Raw genomic sequence first — 27,085 nt, 5'->3', positions numbered from 1 at the left:
GCACCATTGTCTTGTAGTGGATGTGAGCTTCGACTGGAAGCCAGTGGAATGTACGGAGGAGCAGGGTGACATGGGGGAACTTGGGAAGGTTAAACACCCAGATGGACTGCAGTGTTCTAGATAAGTTCAGTGGCGACCCATCATTCAGGGCAGGTGGGCCACCTGTTTTGAGCCCCACAGTTTTAGCGATAAAAAAGTGAGAAAAAAATGATCTGTTTGCAAACAATGTAAAAACCTTGTAATTGAGTTGTTAAACAGAGTACCTAACCCGGATCCGGGAGCACCCCCCACCCCACCCACACTGATTAGCATCGCTAGCATAGCGTCACAATTAAATAGTAGCATCTAAATATCATTAAATCACAAGTCCAAGACACCCAATGAAAGACACAGATCTTGTGAATAAAACCACCATTTCAGATTTTTTAAATGTTTTACAGGGAAGACACAATATGTAAATCTATTAGCTAAACACGTTAGCAAAAGACACCATTTTCTTACTCCAACAGTTTCTTACTCCATCAGGTGCTATCACCAATTCGGCTAAACTAAGATATTGATAGCCACTAACCAACAAACAAATTCATAAGATGACAGTCTGATAACATATTTATGGTATAGCATAGTTTTTTTTTTTTAAATGTGCATTTTTCAGGTATAAATCACAGTTCTACATTGCAGCTGCAATCTGATATAGTGCTGATGCAGCTAGAACAATTACAGAGACCAACGTTATATAACTAATTACTTGTCTTAAAACATTTCAGAAAAAATACACAGCGTACAGACATTGAAAGCCCAACATCTGGTGAATCCAAACAATATTTCAGATTTTTTAAATGTTTTATAGCGAAAACAAAATGTAGCGCTAAATTAGCATAACCAGGCCAGCCAGAACCAGCTGGACGCGCCCGACCAGTTCACATGCACGACAGATATATGAAATAACATCGTAAATTGGGTCTTACTATTGCTGATCTTTCATCAGAATGTTGATCAAGGTGTCCTTAGTCCTGATGAGTCGTTCAATCCATTCACAATGGCAACTTCCCCTCTTCATTTAGCCTGGGTACTGGTCGACTGGCACGGTCCCTGTCCAAAGTTAAAAAACTCAAAGAACGGAACACGGCAAAACTCCCGAAAAAATTCTAATAATCTGATTAAACTATATTGAAAAAACATACATTACGGTGATATGGTCACATGTATCAAACAAACTTCGAGACGGAGATAGTTTTCATCCGTAACGTCAGCATAACAAAAGACAATGGCACCTCTACAACGCGCATTTCAGAAAACCGGAAGTTGTCGGTCACGCTAAAGAAATAGGTCTTATTTCACGTCAGTACAAGATAAACAAAAAATTTCTCCTCTGACAACTTCCTGACACCCAGAGGAAGAAGAATGAAGTGTGTTTCGGGTCATAGGTGGCATGGCCATATATAGGCAGAGCGTTGAAGCGAGCATACACATCTTGCAATCTTCTTCTGGCTCAGGGAAAGTGCTGTGAAATGACCTGTGTTTCACTCAGAGACAAAATTGGAACGGTTTTAGAAACCATAGCTTGTTTTCTATCCAATGGTATATGGTTATATGCATATAGTAACAGCAATAATTGAATAAGAGGCAGTTTAATCTGTAGAGGCAATTATGCTAATGCGAAACAGCACCCCCTGTATTCTCAAGAAGTTAATAAAGCCGTATACAAACATGGTCTCTTTTTTTGTTTTCTTGAGTAAGGCAGCTCTGAAATGCAGGTCTTTCAGCCTAGCTCATTGCTTTCTGTGGAGGTGGGGCAAGCCAGCAGAAAATACTCGACAGAATTGTGCCGTGATTGGCTCAGTGTTCTGTCATTCATGGGGACAATATGTCACTGCCAAGTCTAAGGGTAGAACTTGAAAATTCAAGCCCCTTGGGTGCTGCCATAGAGTTACATTAGAAGTGCCCATACAAGAAGGCTCAAGGTCATTGTCCACAGATAAAATAACGTCAAATCATGTTATATCTACAGTCGCTTTGATTGGACTGATCGTGTCAACATCATACTTTCAAAATCTGAGCTGGCAGTCATCATCATGAATCAAGTCGACAATCTACTGGCAAATCCTTTTTAATCTTTGTCATATGAAGAGAAATAATGAGAAATTATAGATAAACCTTATCGGTTCTGATCAGCCATTGGACATAAACACTACACAACAAATTGAAAATTCAACAATGAGTGGTTTGGAAGGAATCAGTGGCTAACTGCAAGCATTGCAAAGCAATCAATAGCCTGCTATTCATTGGAGTGGCTCTGTGGTCCCAAGTCTAAGATTAAGGGTCTCATTTCCTAGTTTAAAATTGTAAACATTCAACATTGGCCGTGCTGTCAATGAAGCTTGATTTGTGCCGCGCTCAAAACAACTTAACTCAGTACTGCAAAATCTGACTTGAGTGAGTTCAAGACAACTGGGAACTTGGGGATCAACGAGCTACGACTGAGAAAATACGTTTTGAACTCATCCAACTCAGAATTGTAAATTGGGAACTCGGGCCTCTTTCTACAGCTACGACCTGAAGATCACTGACGTCATATTTTTTTTTTTTACTGAGTTCCCAGTTGTCTTGAAAGCACCATAAATCCAGACTTTGATGACAAAGTTTGATGACAAAATATGCCCACGAAGGACTGCCCCGCCACCTTCCCGTTCAAGTGAGCACAACACAACAAGGTGAGTCAAAAAATGTCTTGTATGCTGTTGCATAAAGGATGTAACATGCCAGGGAGATGTGTATACTGTAGCTAAGAAAGTAATACTAAGTGTATGTTGTGTAGTAAGATGTTAGTAGCCCATGTGCCTCACCTTTGTAATTTGGTCTATTTTCACCTCTTAATTTTGCCCACTGTTCTGACTTGGTGGTTCACATGTAGCCTATAACCTGTTTTAGAGAAATGTAATCATTGAATATTGTAAGGCTTTTCATTGTCTGCTTATATGCCCCTTTATTTATCCTACGGTTTTGACTTGGCGCACAGGGAGGACACTGTAAGAACGGCCCATGTTCCGAATTTTGTCGCTGTGCATTTCAAAAGTGGTGAACAAATAGTTATATTGACTACGTCCGTCCTAGCTCGCTCAGTAATGTCTTAATCGAAATTACAGATTGCCTCATCCGCTTTTCGTCCCCTTATGCCATAGTTTGTACATCTCAATTGTCAGTAGAAACCACATTTGTTTAATAACCTCTACTTCATCAACCTCCCGGATCCGGGATCCTCCTCATCAAAAAAGCTGACTAGCATAGCCTAGCCTAACGGGACAGGGATATCATATAATATAATTTTCATGAAATCACAAGTCCAATACAGCAAATGAAAGATAAACATCTTGTGAATCCAGCCATCATTTCTGATTTTTAAAATGTTTTACAGCGAAAACACAATATGTATTTCTATTAGCTAACCACAATAGCCAAACACACAACCGCATATTTTCACCATGTTTCCACCGCATAGATAGCTTTCACAAAACCGACAAAATAGAGATAAAATTAGTCACTAACCAAGAAACAACTTCATCGGATGACAGTCTTATAACATGTTGTGCAATACATTTATGTTTTGTTCGAAAATGTGCATATTTGAGGTATAAATCATAGTTTTACATTGCAGCCACCATCAAAAATAGCACCAAAGCAGCCAGAATAATTACAGAGAGCAACGTGAAATACATAAATACTCATCATAAAACATTTATGAAAAATACATGGTGTACAGCAAATGAAAGATAAACATCTTGTGAATCCAGTCAATATTTCAGATTTTTTAAGTGTTTTACAGCGAAAAACACAGTATAGAATTATATTAGCTTACCACAATAGCCGAACACACAACGGCATTTATTCACCGCAAAGGTAGCTTTCGCAAAAAACAGCAATAAATATAAAATGAATCACTAACCTTTGGACAACTTCATCAGATGACAGTCTTATAACATGTTATACAATACATTTATGTTTTGTTCGAAAATGTGCATATTTAGAGCTGCAAATCGTGGTTGTACATTGTGAATACGTAGCAACATTTTCCCAGAATGTCCGGAGATATTTTGGACACTCACCTAATCTGACCAAAGAACTCATCATAAACTTTACATAAAAATACTTGTTGTATGGCAAATGAAAGATACACTGGTTCTTAATGCAACCGCTGTGTTAGATTTGTAAAAATAACTTTACTACAACATACAAAATACATTATTGTGAGACAGCGCTCACATAATCTCCGCCCTGTTGGATTCTACATATTCCACAGAAATACGAAATAACATCATAAATGTTTTCTTACTTTTGCTGAGCTTCCATCAGAATGTTGTACAAGGAGTCCTATTTCCAGAATAAATTGTTGTTTGGTTTTAGAATGTCCATTTCTTCTGTCGAATTCGCGCCACAATGCTAGCCAAGGTTGCTAACATTCCCATCCTCTCTTGGCGCAAAGAACGGAAAACTCCAAAAGTCCCAATAAACTGATAAAACTCGGTTGAAAAAACCTCCTTTATGATGTTATTATCATATGTATCAAATAAAATCAGAGCCGGAGATATTCGCCATGTATAAAGAACGCTTTTCAGAAGGCAATGTCGAGGTCCCTCGCGCGCCGTCGAAGACAAAGAAAATACCGGACCTGTCACTCCAAAAGCTCTTATTCGACCTCAGATCAAGCTAGACACCCCATTCCACCTTCCACTGCCTGTTGACATCTAGTGGAAGGCGTATGAATTGCATACATATCGATAAATAAAAGCCAGTTGAATAGGCAGGCCCTGAAACAGAGCCTCGTTTTTAGATTTTTCACTTCCTGTATGGAAGTTCGCTGCCAAATGAGTTCTGTTTTACTCACAGTTATAATTCAAACAGTTTTAGAAACTTCACAGTGTTTTCTATCCAATAGTAATAATAATATGCATATTGTACGAGGCCGTTTAATTTGGGCACGATTTTTTCCAAAGTGAAAACAGCGCCCCCCTATTGACAAGAAAATGTTTTTTTTAAAGGCAGTGAATGAGACTGAATGAACTGTTTCGCTGCCAGACAAGGCTCCGCTGATAGCCAGGTGTAGCAGTGGTAAACTGTTGAGACTATGCTGTTGGGACAGCTTTATGTAGGCCCTAACAGTTTGTGGGCACCGTTTCAGTGCAAGTAATGTATTGTTTAGTGTCTTGTTGTGTAGTGGCTTTGCTGGCAATGCATCCCACTTTTTTAAAATTGTTGAATTTAATCTTTATTTATCTAGTCAAGTCAGTTAAGAACAAATAGTTATTTAAAATGACGGCCTACCCCGGCCAAACCCGGACGATGCTGGGCCAATTGTGCGCTTCCCTGTGGGACTCCCAATCACGGCTGGATGTGATTCAGCCTGGATTCGAACCAGGGACTGTAGTGATGCAGTGCCTTAGACCACTGCGCCACTCGGGAGCCCTTAAAAGGTTTGCGCCCAACGTGGGGCAGGAGTTTGACGGCACAAGCAGGGAGCCCAGCCAACAGAGATTTGAGAAATGTTTTGGTTTTCTTCCTCAGATCTGTGCCTTGCAACAAACCTGTCTCGAAGCTCGACGGACAATTTCTTTGATTTCATTGCTTGGTTTTTGCTCTGACATGCACTGTCAACTGTGGGACCTTATATATACAGGTGTGTTCCTTTCCAAATCATGTCCAATCATTTGAATTTACTACATGTGGACTCCAGTCAAGTTGTAGAAACATCTCAAGGATGATCAATGGAAACAGGATGCACTTGAGCTCAATTTCGAGTCTGAGCAAAGGGTCTGAATACTTATGCAAATAAGCTGTTCATTTTTATAAATTGGAAATATTTCTAAAAACCTGTTTTCGCGTTGTCATTATGGGGTATAGTGTGTATATTGATGAGGGGGGAAAAATGCATTTAATCAATTTTTGTATAAGGCTGTAACGTAACAAAATGTGGAAAATGTTGTCATGGGGTCTTGTATAATGCCCTGTATATGTTTTAAACTACAAATTTAAGGAACGGAAGTGGTAAACAATGAAATATTGGAAAATGCATGTTCAATGGTTATCTCTGTATTAGTATTATTCACATTAAATCACCTAGATAGAGCAGTGGTTATCTCGGTATTAGTTTTATCTCTGTATTACCCACATTAAACACCTAGGTAGATCAGAGAGGACAGAGCATGTGGCTTTGCAACACACAGGTGTTTCATCTCCACACTGGGATGATTTTAACAGTGCAACGCCACACAGGCCTCATGCCGCTCAGGTAGGAGAGTACCAGAAATAAATGAATAAAAACACCAAACTAATGAAGGAACACACAGTCACCAACAATATATCCCTGGCGTCAATACTTTCAACTTTCTCAGCTCGCTGTTACAGTACAGCACCACCAAATTCCATTTATTAAGTAACCATCTGTTTTATGTAAGCATAAAAACGTAACATTTCACACTATTTTGAGAGTCCAGGATTTATATTTACTATGTTACATCTAGTCTATGAGACGAGGCTGCACCTTAACCTACATTATAAACACGCAGATCAAGAGGTGTGTTTTCCCTTCAGCATCTGCATGTGGCATAAGCTCACCCACCTCACAGCATGAATCTAAAATAGTTAATAACTTTGGCTGTGAGTGATGGGAAAAAATCTGACTAAGGCAATTACTTGAATAATTCAATGGATTTTTAATTTACAAACTTGATAACCAAATTGTCTTTTTTCTTAAATTGACTTCGCTATGGGGCCATCAATGGGAGTTGGGCCGTGCTTCAGCTGAACTGCAGTACGGAAAATGCCCTCTGAGCACAGTGGAAAGCATGCTTATAGACTGGAAGCCTGCCCCCTTGATCCGAGAAGGGTGTAATTGCAGACCGCAATTAGGGGCGTTCTCTGATATCGGGTGTTTCATGATATCAAGTTTACACCAACTGATGCTCCCCATTGGTTTGTGGCCGTTTCTTTTGCGTTGGGAACAACACTTGTTGACAATTGTAGCTAGGCCTAACCCTTTTCCTAACCTTAATCTCAGTCTCCCCACCGCCACGTTAGTTATCAAAACCTGCATGGTAAACAAATCCCTAACCCTCACCATTTTCCTAACCTTAATCTCAGTCTCCCCACCGCCACGTTAGTTATCAAAACCTGCATGGTAAACAAATCCCTAACCCTCACCATTTTCCTAACCTTAATCTCAGTCTCCTAACCTGCCATGCTAATTCACCTAACTACCACTTTAATTATCTTAACCTGTTATGTATGCAATGTGCCTAGTTAAATATATATATATTTTTTTTTTTAAACAAATATTCTCCATCAGTTTCATAACACCAGAACTGACCAATGGCATGTATCCATTTTTATTATATCAAGGAACATCCACATCAAGAAACTGTACAGTAGTTCTCCTACTTGGAGGCGCGGGGAATAGTTGAAAGAGCGATTGGTGCTGAGGAAGCTATGGCAGTGGATGACACGCAACCTGTTGAGATTCATAACGTCGTTCACCAGTTGAAGGATACCGATTGTAAAGATTAATTGTATTTGCGGCTGAAAGTTTTTGGGAGTTCAGGAATTGACATTGGAAGCATTGCAGGCATTGGTGGAAAAATACCCAATTGTCATACTTGAGTAAAAGTAAAGATACTTGAGTCCTTTCCTATTAAGGAAAGCCACCCAGTAAAATACTACTTGAGTTCTTTACACCACTGATTGCAGGGAGTACTGACTGAAGATGTTCCTCCCCACGAGGCCCATGAGACTGTGTAGGGATGTGATTTGAATAGGACTGTGACTGAAGATGTTCCTCCCTACGAGGCCCATGAGACTGTGTAGGGATGTGATTTGAATAGGACTGTGACTGAAGGATTGGGATGTTTTTATTTATCTATTTTTGTATTTTGTTTTGATGTCGTTGCTTCCGCAATGGAGTTGTATTTCTTTCTACAGTTTACTAACCGTACAGTAGGTGGCGGTAGACACGTTATATTTGTGTAAATGTCAGTATACCAGAGAAGAAGATGACGCTGTTGCCATGTGGTAGAGGGGAACAGGAAGTTCCGGGTAGAAAACGACAGAACTGTGTTATGTCGATGGTGGTTGTGTCCGTTTCAACTGTATCATTGTAGGTATGTAATAGCACGTTTAAACGTTCTAATGTCGAAAGGATATATAATATGCTAGGTAGCAAATCCGTGAAGGTATTATCACGTTTGGTAAAGTTTTAAGTTGTATGTGTTATTTTGGGCTCAAACCGAGTGAGTGAAGAACGTGATTTAAAACGATTTTACAAGTCACGTAGCTAGACTTTGGATTTGTATGAGTGTATGAACATAATTTCGTTAGTCATTTCATAAAGATTCCACGTATTTTAGTTAGTTTTTACATGTTCTTGGTTTTGTGTAAAATGTTTATGAGCTGGTAAATAGCCTCGTCCGAACCATCCTGATCTCGCGAGTTTACATACAGTGTTTCGTTAATGTAAGCTTGCGAGATCAGGATTGTTCGTCAAATGGCGGCTTCAACGGTTTCAGTCGTCTCTCTAGGAGTTTGCTCGTGGTGAAATGGCGACACGAGCCTGTGTGGTGGAGTGTCAAAATAGAGGGAAGCTAACTAAAGTTTCCCTTCTCCATTTGGAGAGTGAGGCCAACTGCATGGAATGGCGTCGATTCATGCGGATGAATCGGAGCACGTGTCATACTCATTCCATGGAGGACCAAGTGTCTGCGGGTTTTCGCTCCACCCTTGTACTTGATTAATGAATTAAGGTCACTAATTAGAAAGGAACTCCCCTCGTCTGATTGTCTAGGTTTTAATTGAAATGAAGAAACGAAAACCTGTGAGGCTTGGCCCTCAATGGGATGAGTTTTACACCCCTGAAACAATGGAAATGGAGAGAGTTTGAGAAGCAACAGCTGTGCTGGAATGCGATCAATTTGGGGGACAGTTGTGATGAAATGGAGCGGGAGGATGAGGGTCTAGAATGTGAATGGTCTGTAGTGGAAAGACATAGGAAGAACAGAGATAATGATACTGGAAGCAGAGGTGCATGTAGTATAGAAACTCTAAAGAGGCCCAAGTTAGGGAGCTAGAGTAATAATGTGTCACAGTGGAAAGTTGGGATGGTGTTTGAGGAGACCACACGGCCTCATTTACACCCTATCTGATTAACCAAGGCCATAAAAAGAGAGGTTAAGTTAAATTGGGCAGCATCTGTGTTAATGAGAACTTGTTCTGAACTTGTCTACCTGGTTAAATAATGGTGAAATAAAACATTTAAAATGGTAGATTGTTAATATCATGTGCTAGTCAGGTTCAGCAAGGGAAGATTATTCAATTGGAAAATCATAATGAGAAGCTCAGAAGCCATGACCCTGGAGTTTATGCTAAATTGAAAGGAGTAATCTGAGGTCCCGATATCTATGTCCATGGATGATATTGTTAAAGAACATGTGAAGGAGACAGAGTGGTTGAAGCCTAATGGTTGATCAGTAGGAAAGAGGGTTAAAGAAGTGAAAGCTTATCGTTGAGGTTTGAGATGGTTTTATCTGGAAAAGTACAGAATAGGATTCCTTAGCTTCAATGTCAGAGAATTTGACACAGCCTCATCAATTAACCAATCAAATGTATTTATAAAGCCCTTCTTACATCAGCTGATGTCACAGTGCTTTACAGAAACCCAGCCTAAAACCCCAAACAGCAAGCAATGCAGGTGTAGAAGCACAGTGGCTAGGAAAAACTCTCTAGAATGGCCAGAACCTAGGAAGAAACTTTGAGAGGAACCAGGCTATGAGGGGTGGCCAGACCTCTTCTGGCTGGAGATTATAACAGAACATGGCCAAGATGTTCAAATGTTCATAGATGACAAGCAGGGTCAAATAATAATCACAGTGGTTGTCGAGGGTGCAACAGGTCAGCACCTCAGGAGTAAATGTCAGTTGGCTTTTCATAGCCGATCATTGAGAGTATCTCTACCGCTCCTGCTGTCTCTAGAGAGTTGAAAACAGCAGGTCTGGGACAGGTAGCACGTCCGGTGAACTGGTCAGGGTTCCATAACAGAACAGTTGAAACTGGAGCAGCAACAGTGAATCATCACAGTGTTTTTAAATGCCAAAGAATGGGACATGTAGCTGTTGAGTGAAAAGATGTGCCAAGAGTGTTGGGGAACATGATTACGGTGAATGTTGGAGCAATGTGACGGTTAAGTGTTGCAATTGTGCGGAGGACACAGAGCAGCATTTGGTGGATGCCAGGTGAAGAGACATGCTCAGAGATATAGAATCCGTCATGATGTATCATATGCAGAGGCTGTAAGACAGACTGGTGGAACTACAGTGCAGACTGATGGAGCTTCCATGGCTGGTCCCGTAGTAAGAGGACCTACTGTCAGACTGATGGAGCTTCCATGGCTGGTCCCGTAGTAAGAGGACCTACTGTCAGACTGATGGAGCTTCCATGGCTGGTCCCGTAGTAAGAGGACCTACTGTCAGACTGATGGAGCTTCCATGGCTGGTCCCGTAGTAAGAGGACCTACTGTCAGAACTGGTCTTTCTACTAGTCCTGACATGGTTTCGAGGGCTGTTCAGAAATCTTGCTCCCATAAATGCGCTGTGACAAAGGATACTTTAATATTGAATAAAATATACTTCATAGCTTTCATTGATAAGGTTATCAACAACTTGGATTGTGTAAAGCAGAAATACCAGGTTTAAAGTTTTCTTGTAAACTGCAGCAGAGTTGTTGGCGGTAACAGATGTTACTGTCGGTATGGTTTTTGATAAGCTGGATAACCTGGGGGTGGATTGTCTCAGCATGATATAGACCCCAATGTATTCAAACACAGAAAGGGATCTATTGATAAAGTTTATTGGGGGTGTGGGAGGGTTTTTGTGGAGGGGAGGGTGTGGTAGAAGTTAATAGGGATTTCTTGGTTTATTTTCTTGTTACAGAATTAGACAGACATGGACCTTAAACGTTTGTTTGCGGACCGCCATGATACCATAGGTCTGCATCAACGGACTTCAGTGCAGGTAGTGCCTCATCAGAGAGAGAACATTTCAGTTGCTCTACAGTTTTGAAGCTTAATGTAATGATTATCAGTCCTTTACATGTGTACTAATATTCAGACACATTCAGTTGTTTCTATATTTATCTATAATTCAGGGTTTGCACACGGGGATTCAAGTAAATAATATTAGTGCCTGAAAAAGTCCTTGAATTTGACTTGCCACTGTAGGACCGCTGATAATTCTTACTATGGTGTGAACGGGAAATGTAATTGTTTTTTGTGATTTAAATAATACAGTGAAGACAAGGTTATTCAGGAAAATAGTACATAGTACTGCCTACAACATACTGCAATCTTGTACTAAATGTTTTTTTATGGATTTATGTGAATTTAGGAAATCTACTATAGATTAAGTAAATGTGTACTTAGTGTCTAATGTGAATGAATGTTTTATCAATGTTTAGCTACCTGATCTACTGAAATGAGATAATTGAACAAGAAAAAAGAGAAAATACTTTTACAGAATAAAGTGCCAGAACTGTCAAGAAAATAACTTTTGTGTCTGTTTGTCTTTATTACTACAGGCCGACTCAGATTAAGTCTGAGGCCGGTAACATCAACAGTGAGGACAAACCCAGCCTGCCTCTCTCCTTCCACACTGAGTAGAAACCTACAGTCACTGGGTCCTGATTGTAACAGTGGAGCCCAGTTTTGCACTGCAGGGTCCAGAGATGGCATCAGTGAAGCTGGAGGACTGCAGTCAAACACTACAGCTGAATGTCAACATTAAAGATGAAGAAGAGGAGGAGAAGGTTAGGACAACTGCTAGTCATGGTAAGAGCAGGTTCTATCTATAAGTTATGTTCATAAATTAGACCTCCATAAATTATGACTAGTCTATTGCTAGGTTCAATTCTGTAAATCTGACATCAATCAATCAATCAATTTTATTTTATATAGCCCTTCGTACATCAGATAATATCTCGAAGTGCTGTACAGAAACATCACACACATCCCTGAAAACCTCAAGACTTCACAGCGAGGTAAAACTTTGTAAAACTTGTAACGCCTGCCTTTGCCCACACATTGTCTCAAGAACGTTGAAAATGTTTAATACCCAATCACCAAGTTAGGCATACCCCATTTCAAAATAGGCCATGGCATCATCAATGTCAATATTGAATTATAATTTGTTTGCTGCACAGAATATCAGATCTCAACAACGATTGGAGAAGTGTTGAACATAACCAGTAGACTACCACATCCTGATGATTTATATCTCATACATATATATTTTATATTTAATATGTCAAGTTGTAGAAACATCTCAAGGATGATCAATGGAAACAGGATGCACCTGAGCTCAATTCAAAAGTTTGGGGTCACTTAACACCAGTCTCAACGTCAACAGTGAAGAGGTGACTCTGGGATGCTGGCCTTCTTGGCAGAGTTGCAAAGGCCAGTTTTATTGCTTCTTTAATGAGCACCACAGTTTTCAGCTGTACTAACATAAATTCAAAAAGGGTTTTCTAATGATCAATTAGCCTTTTAAAATTATAAACTTGGATTAGCTAACACAACATGCCATTGGATCACAGGAGTGATGGTTGCTGATAATGGGCCTCTGTACGCCTATTTAGATATTCCATAAAATATCTGCCGTTTCCAGCTACAATAGTCATTTACAACAATAACAATGTCCACACTGTATTTCTGATCAATTTGATGTTATTTTAATGGACAATCAATGTGCTTTTCTTTCAAAACAAGGACATTTCTAAGTGACCCCAAACGTTTGAACAGTAGTGTATATTTAATATGTTTTATATATCAAGTTGTAGAAACATCTCAAGGATGATCAATGGAAACAGGATGCATCTGAACTCAATTTTGAGTCTCTTTTTTTTATAAATAAATTTGCAAAAATTTCTAAACTTGTTTTCGCTTTGTCATTATGGGGTATTGTGTGTAGATTGCTGAAGATATTTTTTTATTTAATTTTAGAATAAGGCTGTAACATAACAAAATGTGGAAAAAGTCAAGGGTTCTGAATACTTTCCGTGGGCACTGTCAGACCTCTTCCCATTTTTCCCACTTTGGTACGTTACAGCCTTATTCTAAAATTGATTACATGTTTTTCCTCGTCAATCTACACACAATACCCCATAATGACAAAGCCAAAACAGGTTTTTAGAAATTCTTGCAAATGTAAAAAAAAAAAAGATTGATAAGAATTGCTTATTTACATACATTTTCAGACCCTTTGCTATGAGATGATCCTTGAGATGTTTCTACAACTTGGAGTCCACCTGTGGTAAATTCAATTGATTGGATATGATTTGGACAGGCACACACCTGTCTATTTAAGGTCCCACAGTTGACAGTTCATGTCAGAGTAAAAACCAAGTCATGAGGTGGAAGGATTTGTCCGTAGAGCTCCGTGACAGGATTGTGTCGGCACAGATCTGGGGACCGGTACCAAAACATTTCTGCAGCATTAAAGGTCCCCAAGAACACTGAGGCATCCATCATTCTACAATGGAAGACGTTTTGAACCACCAAGACTCTTCCTAGAGCTGGCCACCCGGCCAAACTGAGCAATCGGGGGAGAAGGGCCTTGGTCAGGGAGGTAACCAAGAACCCGATGGTCACTCTGACAGAGCTCCAGAGTTCCTCTGTGGAGATGAGAGAATCTTCCAGAAGGAAAACCATCTCTGCAGGTCTCCACTAATCATGACTTTATGGTAGAGTGCCCAGACGGAAGCCACTGCCTAGTAAAAGGCACATGACAGTCCACTTGGAATTTGTCAAAAGGCACCTAATGGACTCTGACCATGAGAAACAAGATTCTCTGGTCTGATGAAACCAAGATTGAACTCTTTGGCGTGAATGCCAAGTGGCATGTCTGGAGCAAACCTGGCACCATCCCTACGGTGAAGCATGGTGGTGGCAGCAGCTTGCTGCGGGGATGTTTTTCAGCGGCAGGGACTGGGTGACTTGTCAGGATCAAGGGACAGATGAACGTAGCAAAGTATAGAGAGATCCTTGATGAAAACCTACTTGAGAGCGCTCCGGACCTCAAACTGGGGTGAAGGTTCACCTTCCAACAGGACAATGACCCTAAGCACACGGCCAATACAACGTGGGAGTGGCTTCGGTACAAGTCTCTGAATGTCATTGAGTGGCCCAGCCGGGGCCCGGACTTGAACCCGATCAAACATCTCTGGAGAGACCTGGAAATGGCTTTGCAGAGACGCTCCCCGTCCAATCTGGCAGAGCTTGAGAGGATCTGCAGAGAAGAATGGGAGAAACTCCCAAATACAAGTGTTTCAAGCTTGTAGCTTCATACCCAAAAAGACTCAAAGGTGCTTCAACTAACTATTGTGTAAAGGGTCTGAATACTTACGTAAATGTCATATTTCAGTCATTATGGGGTATTGTGATGTCATTATGGGGTATTGTGATGCCATTATGGGGTATTGTTTGTAGATTGATGAGAATATATATATTTTTTTATTTAACCAGCGCAAACTGGCTTTAACCAGAATAGTAAAAGGAGTGGGAGGCCCCGGTGCACAACTGGGCAAGAGGACAAGTACATTAGAGTGTCTAGTTTGAGAAACAGACGTCTCACAAGTCCTCAACTGGCAGCTTAATTACATGCAAAACAACAGTCTCAACGTCAACTGTGAAGAGGTGACTCCGGGATGCTGGCCTTCTAGACACTATTCTGGTTAGAGCCAGTTTGCGCTGTTCTGGGAAGGGAGTAGTACACAGCGTTGTACGAGATCTTTAGCCATTTCCAGCTACAATAGTCATTTACAACATTAACAATGTCTACACTGTATTTCTGATCAATTTGACATTATTTGAATGGACAAAAAATTTGCTTTTCTTTCAAAAACAAGGACATTTGTAAGTGACCCCAATCTTTAGAATTTATTCATTTATTTCACCACTAATGGTAGTGTTTTTATTTTAATTTATTTTTTTAACCTTTTTTTAACTTTCTTAGCATACTGGTTATTGTCCGGAATTTCAGATGACTGACGTGCCCAAAGTAAACTGCCTGTAAACTGCCCAAAAGCTAGGAGATGCATATACTTGATAGCATTGGATAGAAAACACTCTGAAGTTTCTAAAACTGTTAAAATAATGTCTGAGTATAACAGAACTGATATGGCAGGTGAAAACCCGAGGAAAATCCATCCGGAATGTTTATTTTGAGGTCACAGGTTTTTTCAGTGCTTGCCTATGGGATATACAAATAGATAGGACCCAGATTGCAGTTCCTATGGCTTCCACTAGATGTCAACAGTCTTTAGAAGGGGTTTCAGGTATTTGTAGTTTTTCCAAGGTGTCCCCCATTAGAAAAGTAGTCATGTTGCGTGCATCAACGACAGTGCGCACTACGTTATTTATCTTCGCTATTAAACACACTATTCTTTGTCTAAATATTATTGTTTATTTAGATATTAGAATACCCGAGGATTAATTGGAAACATCGTTTGACTTTCACTTTTTGGATTGGTTTCTGTGCATGTTGAATGAGTGAATTACTGAATCAAACGCGCCATCTATACTGACATTTTTGGGATATAATGAAGGACTTTATCGAACAAAACGACCATTCATTGTGTATCTGGGACCCTTGGGATTGCAATCAGAGGAAGATATTCAAAGGTAAGTGATTTATTTAATTGCTGTCTGATTTTGTGACACCTGTGCTGGTTAAAAAAGTATTTTGACGTGGGGCGCTGTCCTCAGATAATCGCATGGTATGCTTTCTCTAAAGCCTTTTTCAAATCTGACAACGCAGTTGGATTAACAAGAAGCTTTTAAATGATGTAAGACACTTGTATTGTCATGAATGTTTAATATTACGATTGTTGTATTTTGAATTTTGCGCTCTGCAATTTCACCGGATGTTGTCGTAGGTGTCCCGCTAGCATTTGGACATGCACCCAAACAGGTTAACTAGGCAAGTCAGTTAAGAACAAATTCTTATTTTCAATGACGGCCGAGGAACAATGGGTTCCTCGGCCGTCATTCAGCCTTATTCAGGTGCAGAACGACAGATTTTTACCTTGTCAGCTCGGGGATTAGATCTTGCAACCTTTCGGTTGCTCTAGCCACTAGGCTACCTGTCACCCGATATGACCAGAAGAGGAATGGTCACCGCTCTGAGCCTGGTTCCTCTCTACGTTTCTTCCTAGGTTCCTGCTTTCTAGAGAGTTTGTGGCCACTGCTTCTACATCTGCATTGCTTGCTCTTTGTGGATTTTAGGCTGGGTTTCTGTTCAGCACTTTGACAACTACTGATGTAGAAAGGGCTTCATAAACTACATTTGATTGACATGTATATCACACCAACTGACTGGTTCTTCTGATGTTCACACAGGATACCATGTTGAGACATTCTCTACATCCAGAGAGCAACAGCAGGAAGATCAGAGAGATAAGAGGTCTCATCACTGCCCACATTGTGAAGAGATTTTCCCATTTCTATCAAAGCTAAAAATACACCTAAAAATACACACAGGAGATAAGCCTTACTCCTGCCCTGACTGTGTGGCGAGTTTCTCTCAACTTTCCGGCTTAAAAACACATGAACGTATACATACAGGAGAGAAGCCTTACGTCTGCCCTGACTGTGGAACTAGTTTCTCTCAACTTTCCAACTTAAAAACACATGAACGTATACATACAGGAGAGAAGCCTTACTCCTGCTCTGACTGTGGGGCGAGTTTCTCTCAACTTTCCACCTTAAAAACACATGAACGTATACACACAGGAGAGAAGCCTTACGTCTGCCCTGACTGTGGAACTAGTTTCTCTCAACTTTCCAACTTAAAAATACATGAACGTATACATACAGGAGAGAAGCCTTACTCCTGCTCTGACTGTGGAAAACGTTTTAAAAGATACGCTGAGCTAAAAGGTCATCAGAGAACACACACAGGAGAGAAGCCTTACGTCTGCTCTGACTGTGGAACTTGTTTCTCTCAACTTTCCAACTTAAAATCACATGAACGTGTACATACAGGAGAGAAGCCTTACTCCTGCTCTGACTGTGGAAAACGTTTTAAAAGATACGCTGAGCTAAAAGGTCATCAGAGAACACACACAGGAGAGAAGCCTTACGTCTGCCCTGACTGTGGGGCGAGTTTCTCTCTTCTGGGCACCTTAAAAAGACACCAACGTATACACACAGGAGAGAAGCCTTACGTCTGCCCTGACTGTGGAACTAGTTTCTCTCAACTTTCCACCTTAAAAACACATGAACGTATACATACAGGAGAGAAGCCTTACGTCTGCTCTGACTGTGGATTACGTTTTAAAAGATACGCTCAGCTAAAAAGTCATCAGAGAACACACACAGGAGAGAAGCCTTACGTCTGCTCTGACTGTGGAACTTGTTTCTCTCAACTTTCCAACTTAAAATCACATGAACGTGTACATACAGGAGAGAAGCCTTACTCCTGCTCTGACTGTGGAAAACGTTTTAAAACATGCGCTCAGCTAAAAGTTCATCAGAGAACACACGCATGAGAGAAGCCTGCTTACGTCTGCTCTGACTTTTGGGTGAGTTTCTCTCACCATAGCATCTTAACACACCAATGTATACACACAGGGGAGAAGCCTTACTCCTGCTCTGTGGAGGGGTTGGCGTGTAAGTCAAACGTCTAACCAAAAGCTGCGTGTTTGAATCTTATCAAGGAGGACTTTAGCATTATAGCTCATAGCAACTTTGTAACTACTTATTACTTTTTAGCTATGTTAGCATGTTCGCTAATCTTTTCCCTAAACCATTTAACTCTACCTTAAAACTTCTTAGGGCTGCAATCCCGATAACGGGATCGATATGACAACAGCCAGTGGAAGTGCAGGGCGCCAAATTCAAAAAACAAATCTAATAATTCAAATTCCTCAGACATACATGTCTTATACCATTTTAAAAGGTAATCTTGTTGTTAATCCCACCAAATTGTCCGATTTTTAAATATGCTTTTCAGCGAAAGCACCACAAACGATTATGTTAGGTCACACCAAACCACAATAAGCACAGCCATTTTTCCAGCCAAAGATAGGAGTCACAAAAAGCACAAATAGAGATAAAATGAATCACTAACCTTTGATGATCTTCATCAGATGACACTCATAGGACTTCATGTTACACAATACATGTATGTTTTGTTTGATAAAGTTCATATTTATATAAAAAAATCTGAGTTTACATTGGCGCGTTACATTCACTAGTTCCAAAAACATCCAGTGATTTTGCATAGCCACATCGATTCAACAGAAATACTCATCATAAATGTAGATGATTATACAAGGTATACACATGGAATTATAGATATACCTCTCCTTAAAGCAACTGCTGTGTACGATTTTCAAAAATACTTTACGGAAAAAGCAAACCATGCAATAATCTGGGACGGCGCTCAGAACAATAGTCAAATTAGCCGCCATGTTGGAGTCAACAGAAACCGGAAATTACATGATAAATGTTCCCTTACCTTTGATCTTCATCAGAATGCACTCCCAGGAATCCCAGGTCCACAATAAATGCTTGATTTGTTCGATAATGTCCGTTATTTATGTCCAATTAGCTACTTTTGTTAGCGCGTTTGGTAAACAATTCCAAAGTCACGAAGCTGACGAAATGTCCAAAAGTTCCGTAACAGTCAGTAGAAACATGTCAAACGATGTATTGAATCAATCTTTAGAATGTTGTTAACATAAATCTTGAATAACGTTCCAACCGGAGAATTACATTGACTTCAGATGAGCGATGGATCAGAGCTCCCTCTTATGTGAACGCACGCGCATGGTCAAAGAATGGTCAGGTCATGGCAGACCTGACTAATTCCTCTTTCATTCGACCCCCCTTCAGTTCTACAGACGGTTGACATCTAGTGGAAGCCGTAGGAAGTGAAAACTCATTCATATCTCGCTGTGATTTCAATGGGATCTTGGTTGAAAATCGACCAGCCTAATAATTTCCAGTTCCTGTTTGGATTTTTTCTCAGGTTTTTGCCTGCCATATGAGTTCTGTTATACTCACAGACATAATTCAAACAGTTTTAGAAACTTCAGAGTATTTTCCATCCAATACTAATAATAATATGCATATACAGTGGGGAGAACAAATATTTGATACACTGCCGATTTTGCAGGTTTTCCTACTTACAAAGCATGTAGAGGTCTGTAATTTTTATCATAGGTACACTTCAACTGTGAGAGACGGAATCTAAAACAAAAATCCAGAAAATCACATTGTATGATTTTTAAGTAATTAATTTGCATTTTATTGCATGACATAAGTATTTGATCACCTACCAACCAGTAAGAATTCCGGCTCTCACAGACCTGTTAGTTTTTCTTTAACCTCTACAGAGTACCTAACCCGGATCCGGGAGCACCCCCCACCCCCCCCACACTGATTAGCATCGCTAGCATAGCGTCACAATTAAATAGTAGCATCTAAATATCATTAAATCACAAGTCCAAGACACCCAATGAAAGACACAGATCTTGTGAATAAAACCACCATTTCAGATTTTTTAAATGTTTTACAGGGAAGACACAATATGTAAATCTATTAGCTAAACACGTTAGCAAAAGACACCATTTTCTTACTCCATCAGGTGCTATCACCAATTCGGCTAAACTAAGATATTGATAGCCACTAACCAACAAACAAATTCATAAGATGACAGTCTGATAACATATTTATGGTATAGCATAGTTTTTTTTTTTAAATGTGCATTTTTCAGGTATAAATCACAGTTCTACATTGCAGCTGGAATCTGATATAGTGCTGATGCAGCTAGAACAATTACAGAGACCAACGTTATATAACTAATTACTTGTCTTAAAACATTTCAGAAAAAATACACAGCGTACAGACATTGAAAGCCCAACATCTGGTGAATCCAAACAATATTTCAGATTTATTAAATGTTTTATAGCGAAAACAAAATGTAGCGCTAAATTAGCATAACCAGGCCAGCCAGAACCAGCTGGGCGCGCCCGACCAGTTCACATGCACGACAGATATATGAAATAACATCGTAAATTGGGTCTTACTATTGCTGATCTTTCATCAGAATGTTGATCAAGGTGTCCTTACTCCTGATGAGTCGTTCAATCCATTCACAATGGCAACTTCCCCTCTTCATTTAGCCTGGGTACTGGTCGACTGGCACGGTCCCTGTCCAAAGTTAAAAAACTCAAAGAACGGAACACGGCAAAACTCCCGAAAAAATTCTAATAATCTGATTAAACTATATTGAAAAAACATACATTAAGATGATATGGTCACATGTATCAAACAAACTTCGAGACGGAGATAGTTTTCATCCGTAACGTCAGCATAACAAAAGACAATGGCACCTCTAAAACGCGCGTTTCAGAAAACCGGAAGTTGTCGGTCACGCTAAAGAAATAGGTCTTATTTCACGTCAGTACAAGATAAACAAAAAATTTCTCCTCTGACAACTTCCTGACACCCAGAGGAAGACGAATGAAGTGTGTTTCGGGTCATAGGTGGCATGACCATATATAGGCAGAGCGTTGAAGCGAGCATACACATCTTGCAATCTTCTTCTGGCTCAGGGAAAGTGCTGTGAAATGACCTGTGTTTCACTCAGAGACAAAATTGGAACGGTTTTAGAAACCATAGCTTGTTTTCTATCCAATGGTATATGGTTATATGCATATAGTAACAGCAATAATTGAATAAGAGGCAGTTTAATCTGTAGAGGCAATTATGCTAATGCGAAACAGCACCCCCTGTATTCTCAAGAAGTTAAGAAGCCCTCCTGTTCTCCACTCATTACCTGTATTAACTTCACCTGTTTGAACTCGTTACCTGTATAAAAGACACCTGTCCACACACTCAATCAAACAGACTCCAACCTCTCCACAATGGCCAAGACCAGAGAGCTGTGTAAGGACATCAGGGATAAAATTGTAGACCTGCACAAGGCTGGGATGGGCTACAGGACAATAGGCAAGCAGCTTGGTGAGAAGGCAACAACTGTTGGCGCAATTATTAGAAAATGGTAGAAGTTCAAGATGACGGTCAATCACCCTCGGTCTGGGGCTCCATGCAAGATCTCACCTCGTGGGGCATCAATGATCATGAGGAAGGTGAGGTATCAGCCCAGAACTACACTGCAGGACCTGGTCAATGACCTGAAGAGAGCTGGGACCACAGTCTCAAAGAAAACCATTAGTAACACACTACGCCGTCACGGATTAAAATCCTGCAGCGCACGCAAGGTCCCCCTGCTCAAGCCAGCGCATGTCCAGGCCTGTCTGAAGTTTGCCAATGACCATCTGGATGATCCAGAGGAGGAATGGGAGAAGGTGATGTGGTCTGATGAGACAAAAATAGAGCTTTTTGGTCTAAACTCCACTCGCCGTGTTTGGAGGAAGAAGAAGGATGAGGACAACCAAGAACACCATCCCAACCGTGAAGCATGGAGGTGGAAACATCATTCTTTGGAGATGCTTTTCTGCAAAGGGGACAGGGCGACTTCACCGTATTGAGGGGAGGATGGATGGGGCCATGTATCGCGAGATCTTGGCCAACAACCTCCTTCCCTCAGTAAGAGCATTGAAGATGGGTCGTGGCTGGGTCTTCCAGCATGACAACAACCCGAAACACACAGCCAGGGCAACTAAGGAGTGGCTCCGTAAGAAGCATCTCAAGGTCCTGGAGTGGCCTAGCCAGTCTCCAGACCTGAACCCAATAGAAAATCTTTGGAGGGAGCTGAAAGTCCGTATTGCCCAGCGACAGCCCCGAAACCTGAAGGACCTGGAGAAGGTCTGTATGGAGGAGTGGGACAAAATCCCTGCTGCAGTGTGTGCAAACCTGGTCAAGAACTACAGGAAACGTATGATCTCTGTAATTGCAAACAAAGGTTTCTGTACCAAATATTAAGGTCTGCTTTTCTGATGTATCAAATACTTATGTCATGCAATAAAATGCTAATTAATTACTTAAAAATCATACAATGTGATTTTCTGGATTTTTGTTTTAGATTCCTTCTCTCACAGTTGAAGTGTACCTATGATAAAAATTACAGACCTCCACATGCTTTGTAAGTAGGAAAACCTGCAAAATCGGCAGTGTATCAAATACTTGTTCTCCCCACTGTATTAGAAACTATGATTGAGGAGCAGGCCGTTTACTCTGTGCACCTTTCATCCAAGCTACTCAATACTGCCCCTGCAGCCACAAGAAGTTGAACCCCTCACCCCTAACCTAGCTAAAGTTAGCAAGAACAAATTGGAATTCGTAACATATCATACATATATTACAAGTTTGTAACAATTTTGTATGAATATCAATGCGTAAAATAACATTCGAATTGTAATTCATAACATACGATACGTCAAATTATACTGAATAACAATCTAAACGCAACAATTTCAAAGATTTACAGTTCGTATAAGGAAATCAGTCAATTGAAATAAATGAGGCCCTATTCTATGGATTTCACAGGACTGGGCAGGGGCTCAGCCATGGGTGGGGTTTGGGAGGGCATAGGCCCACTTGGGAGCCAGGCCCAGCCACTCAGCATGAGTTTTTCCCCAGAAAAGGTCTTTATTACAGAAAGAAATACGACTCAGACCCCTCCCAGACAATCCTGCAGGTGAAGAGGTCCTGGGCTGCCGTGGTTACATGTGATCTGCAGTTGAGGCCGGTTGGATGTACTGCCAAATTCTCTAAAAGGATGTTTGTTATGGGATTTTTGTGTTTAATGACTAAAATATGTATACATTTGACTTAGATGTTACTGTATGAATGAAACTTATTATAATCATAATGCTGAGTGTAATATGTTCCTTGTTAGAAAGAATGGGTTTATCTTCAGACAGGCTAGAATTATGTCTCTACCCAGGGAGGGGAAAGACCTTGGGTTGGTTGCAGATAGTTGAACAGGTGGCAGACAGTAATGAGAACTGTACTGTACTGCCATTGTATCCAAGAGGAGGATGGACATAAACCTATGACATCATCTTTATTATATAACCTGATGTAAAATGTATTATGATCAGTACTCTCGAGAATAAACGCTATTGATTGATTGATTTTAAGACTGGTTTCTGTCCATTTGGCTGATAATTATCTTACAAATTCTTATTTATGGGCAGAGTGTTTTAATTTAATTGGTTGATAAACATAGGAATTAAATTCCTTTAACAATGTTAGAGGTGTCTTATGGTAGAGATATAAATATTGAGTTCTCTGGCAACAGCTCTGGTGGACATTCTTGCAGTCATCATGACAATTGCACATTCCCTAAATTTGAGACATCTGTGATGTTGTGTGGCCTTTTATTGTCCCCCAGCACAAGGTGCACCTGTGTAATGATAATGCTGTTTTATCAGCATCTTGATATGCCACACCTGTCAGGTGGATGGATTATCTTGACAAAGGCTGAAATGCTCACTAACAGGGATATAAACAAAGTTGTGCACAACATTTGAGAGACATTAGCTTTTTGTGCATATGGAACATTGCTGGATTTTATTTCAGCTCATGAAACCAACACTTTACATGTTTAGTTTATATTTTAGTTCAGTTTATTTACTGTGATAGTCCAATGTAATGTTACCTAACATACTAAATGGAGTGGCATGGATGTTTTTTATATAATATAATACGTTTTGCTCTGAGACCAGGTTGTCCCTCTGCAGTATTCTGTGGGAAGGAGCTAGTATACACTTTCTTTTAATTTATTGAACCTTTGTTTAACTAGGCAAGTCAGTTAAGAACAAATTCTTATTTACAATGATGGCCAAGGAACAGTGCCTTGTTCAGAGGAAGAACAACAGATTTTTACCTTGTCAGCTCGGGCATTCGATCTAGCAACCTTTTGGTTACTGGCCCAATGCTCTAACCACTAGGCTACCTTCCGCCCCTAACATGTATCAGATAGAGATGGTGTGATGATCACTTTTCATCACTAGTTTGGGGGGGGGATTGTTTTACAACTTTATTTAATGATACACAGTTTATGAAATGAATACATGTGTTTATTAATTGTCTTTAAAGCTACATGAGTTATTTTAGTTACTGATCATGAATGTGTTTGGATAACTGCATTGAAGAAAACGTTATTGATCTGCCAATGAAAAATAAAGTTACATGAATATGTACTGGTCAACCTCTTCTTCTCTTTAGTATTCAGTTCTTCATATTAGATCAAACAGTATGAATGGTTCTTATGGGCTGAGTGCCGGGAGTGTTTTTGTATGACTACAGTCAGGAGTTCTCTCTGACTGTAGTCAATCTACTGGCAAATCCTTTTTAATCTTTGTCATATGAAGAGAAATCATGAGAAATTAGAGATAAAACGTATCGGTTCTCATCGGCCATTGGATATAAACATTATGTAACAGGGTTGGTTATGTTTCCACTTGCCTTTAAAGAAATGTGTATTTGATGTTCAAGCATTCTTATTGGTTAGTTCAACTCTGATGACAATAAGGGGTGTTGTGATTGGCCCCGCTTGCAGATAGGGGGAGATCGCGAACGTCAGGTCTTCCCAGTATGAAAATGTGATGCAAGGGATTTTGCCATCGACAGCCATCAACACTGTTAAGCCCTGCACAACTAACGTGCTGTTTCCCATTTAACAACAGCAGCAGAAATAAATGATGCTCAACTGGGACCACTGGCCGAAGTGATTTATTATGAGAAAACACAACGCATGGAGAGTACATTATACATCTGTTACACTGGTGCCGTGACTCGTCTTCTTGTCTTCGCCGGATGTCACGTGGAGGGATCGGAGACCCGGCTTCAAGAAGTGCTGTGGTTGCTGATACACGCCTAATGCCTAGGTTTTGCATTCTGCGCAAGTGGAGTTCTCAGGGAGCTCCTGGTAGCATGAGTGAGTGGGGAATATAATATACTGTTTATTAGTTGTATGTGTCGATGTTATGATTATTTAGTGATGTAATTGTGCTGTTACGCTAGTGACCTTCGGAAGCCAATTAACGTGAGGGTGATGCCATTTTCTACCACACGGTGGCGACAACTATTTATTAAGGCGTTTCTTGTTACTTTTCTGTGTTGATTCTTGGTCTTGTTAGACAACTACTACTGAACTTTTATTTTGAGTGCATTATGTTCAAGCTGATTTTATAGAAGTGTTCATATTGATTGTGATAATCTTCAGATTTTTTTGGGGGGGGGACTTAATATTTACAACAACAACAACAACAAAAAAAAAGGAAAGTTTTGGGAGAGGTAGGGGAGTTTTCATGTTTAACCCTTCACTGCCAGTGGGTAGGGGGGCAAGTATTTCTCCAGTTACTTCCACACCTCTGGCCAGGCCAACTACGCAGGCAAGTGTGCACCTTCCACATGATTTAGAGCTACCTCAACTCAGTGCATTCGAGCCAGTTTCACCTAATCCTAGGAAGGAGGATGTGTCTATGGATTTCCTGGCGGGCATTGTTAAGCAGATAGGTTACTCCATAGGTGAATATTTTGCCTCTTGTTTGGAATCAAAGTCTATGGGAGATGGGGTGGGACAGAAGGTTGATTATGTTGGTGGTACCAAGGCTGGGGCCAGCTCTAGTCTAAATGTAGTGGTGAAAAATGATGTCAGGGAACCAGTGTGTTTCAGGGGGGATGGTTCAGAGGAATGCACAGTGCATGAGTGGGAGGAGACCATCTTAGTGTACATGCAGAAGAAGGGCTATGGTGGACAGGAGAGGTCAGATTAAGTTTTGGGTAAGCTGACAGGGCGGGCACGTGACGTGGTAAGAGTAAGCCTACGCAGTAACCCAGTTGACGTAAGCCAGGGCCCTAGACCGATTTTTGACATTCTGAAGCATCACTTTAGCGACACAATCAACTCTGACATGCCCCTAGCTGATGTTTATTCTACGTTGCCAATGGAAGGTGAGACTCCATTTGATTACTGGATCAGACTGAACAGAGCCATAGAGGTGGCAGAGCACTGTTTGAAGAGGCAGAACAAGGAGCTAGACAATCCATCACGTGTTCTGACTGTCATGTTCATCAAGCACTGTCCGAACCCAGAGCTGTCATTGATATTCATGTGCAAACCATTGCATGAGTGGACGGCTGCGGAGGTCCATGGCAGGCTGGAGGAGTACCAGAGGAAGTGTAAGGCTCCAAGTCCCTTGCGGCTGGCCCCACTGGTCACCACACTGACGCAGGAAGTAAGTAGGCCAGTGTCGGCTGTTGCAAACTGCCCGGACCCCTTGCAGCAGCCCACAAATGGCTCATCCGAGGCATTCGATCGTGTGATGGGCATGCTTGAACGGGTCTTGAAGCAGAGGCCTCAGCAACCTGTAGGCGGCTATAATAACCGTTTCCAGAGGAGGCCCAGAAGGGAGAACCCGCCTTTGCAATGCAAAGTGTGTGGGGATGCGAATCACAGCACAATGGATCATTGTTATTCTAACCACCTATGCTTCCTCTGTTATGCAGCTGGGCACACACGTCGGGAATGTCCTCGCACTTCATCGGTAACTCCCGTCGCTCCATCAAACAGCAACACGACACAGCGGCAGGAAAACTAGCTGGCCCGCACTGGGTGGGGGGAAGTGCTGGGCCTTGTGAGGTGCCCCAATTCGATAGTGTTGTAGATTTAGAGTCAATATATTCAAGTGTTTGTGATGAAGTCAAGTCGAACGAAAAAGTCATTATGCAAAATACACAGAGAGTGCTCCACAACGATGAACTCTTCTATACTAGTGTGTTACTGGGGGATGTTATAGAGGTGAGCGCTATGATTGACAGCGGTTCTATGGCACATTGAGCTCAATGCTGGTGCCACGCCTTGAGAAAGCAGGTGTGCTCAAGAGTGGCTCCCTCAGTCCGACTGAAGTGGTGTTGGTTGGCTGCGGGGGGTTGAAGACCAAGCCTGTAGGTGTGTGTGAATTGAATCTGTCTGTGTATGGCAGCAGTGTTTCTGTCCTTGTTCTAGTAGTGGATGGCCAATGTGATGAGCTCATCCTAGGCAGCAACGTGATAAAACACCTCATCAGGGAGCTG

At 40.9% G+C, this 27,085-nt stretch overlaps 2 protein-coding genes across 6 annotated transcripts in view; one reads left to right on the top strand and one right to left on the bottom strand.

Moving 5' to 3' along the window:
- The window catches only part of LOC129842850 (zinc finger protein OZF-like), a 59,642-nt gene extending 35,435 nt beyond the window's left edge, over positions 1-24,207 (top strand). For 3 of the 4 annotated variants that reach the window (XM_055911533.1, XM_055911530.1, XM_055911529.1), the window contains one exon: positions 16,427-24,207. In XM_055911533.1, coding sequence (XP_055767508.1) covers positions 16,427-17,577 — 1,151 coding nt within the window. In that variant the 3' untranslated portion in view covers positions 17,578-24,207. Of the gene's footprint in view, positions 1-7,728; positions 8,148-11,610; positions 11,861-16,426 lie in introns of those variants that run through there. The other variant, XM_055911534.1, reaches the window with a different exon arrangement.
- The window catches only part of LOC129842851 (zinc finger protein 664-like), a 295,528-nt gene that overhangs the window by 253,185 nt on the left and 15,258 nt on the right, over positions 1-27,085 (bottom strand). The gene's annotated exons all lie outside the window — the stretch shown is intronic.

Source organism: Salvelinus fontinalis, unplaced genomic scaffold (genome assembly GCF_029448725.1).
Source record: "Salvelinus fontinalis isolate EN_2023a unplaced genomic scaffold, ASM2944872v1 scaffold_0071, whole genome shotgun sequence".
Lineage (NCBI taxonomy): Eukaryota > Metazoa > Chordata > Actinopteri > Salmoniformes > Salmonidae > Salvelinus > Salvelinus fontinalis.
The sequence above is the reverse complement of the archived record's forward strand: the minus strand, read 5'-3'. Positions and strand labels throughout refer to the sequence as shown.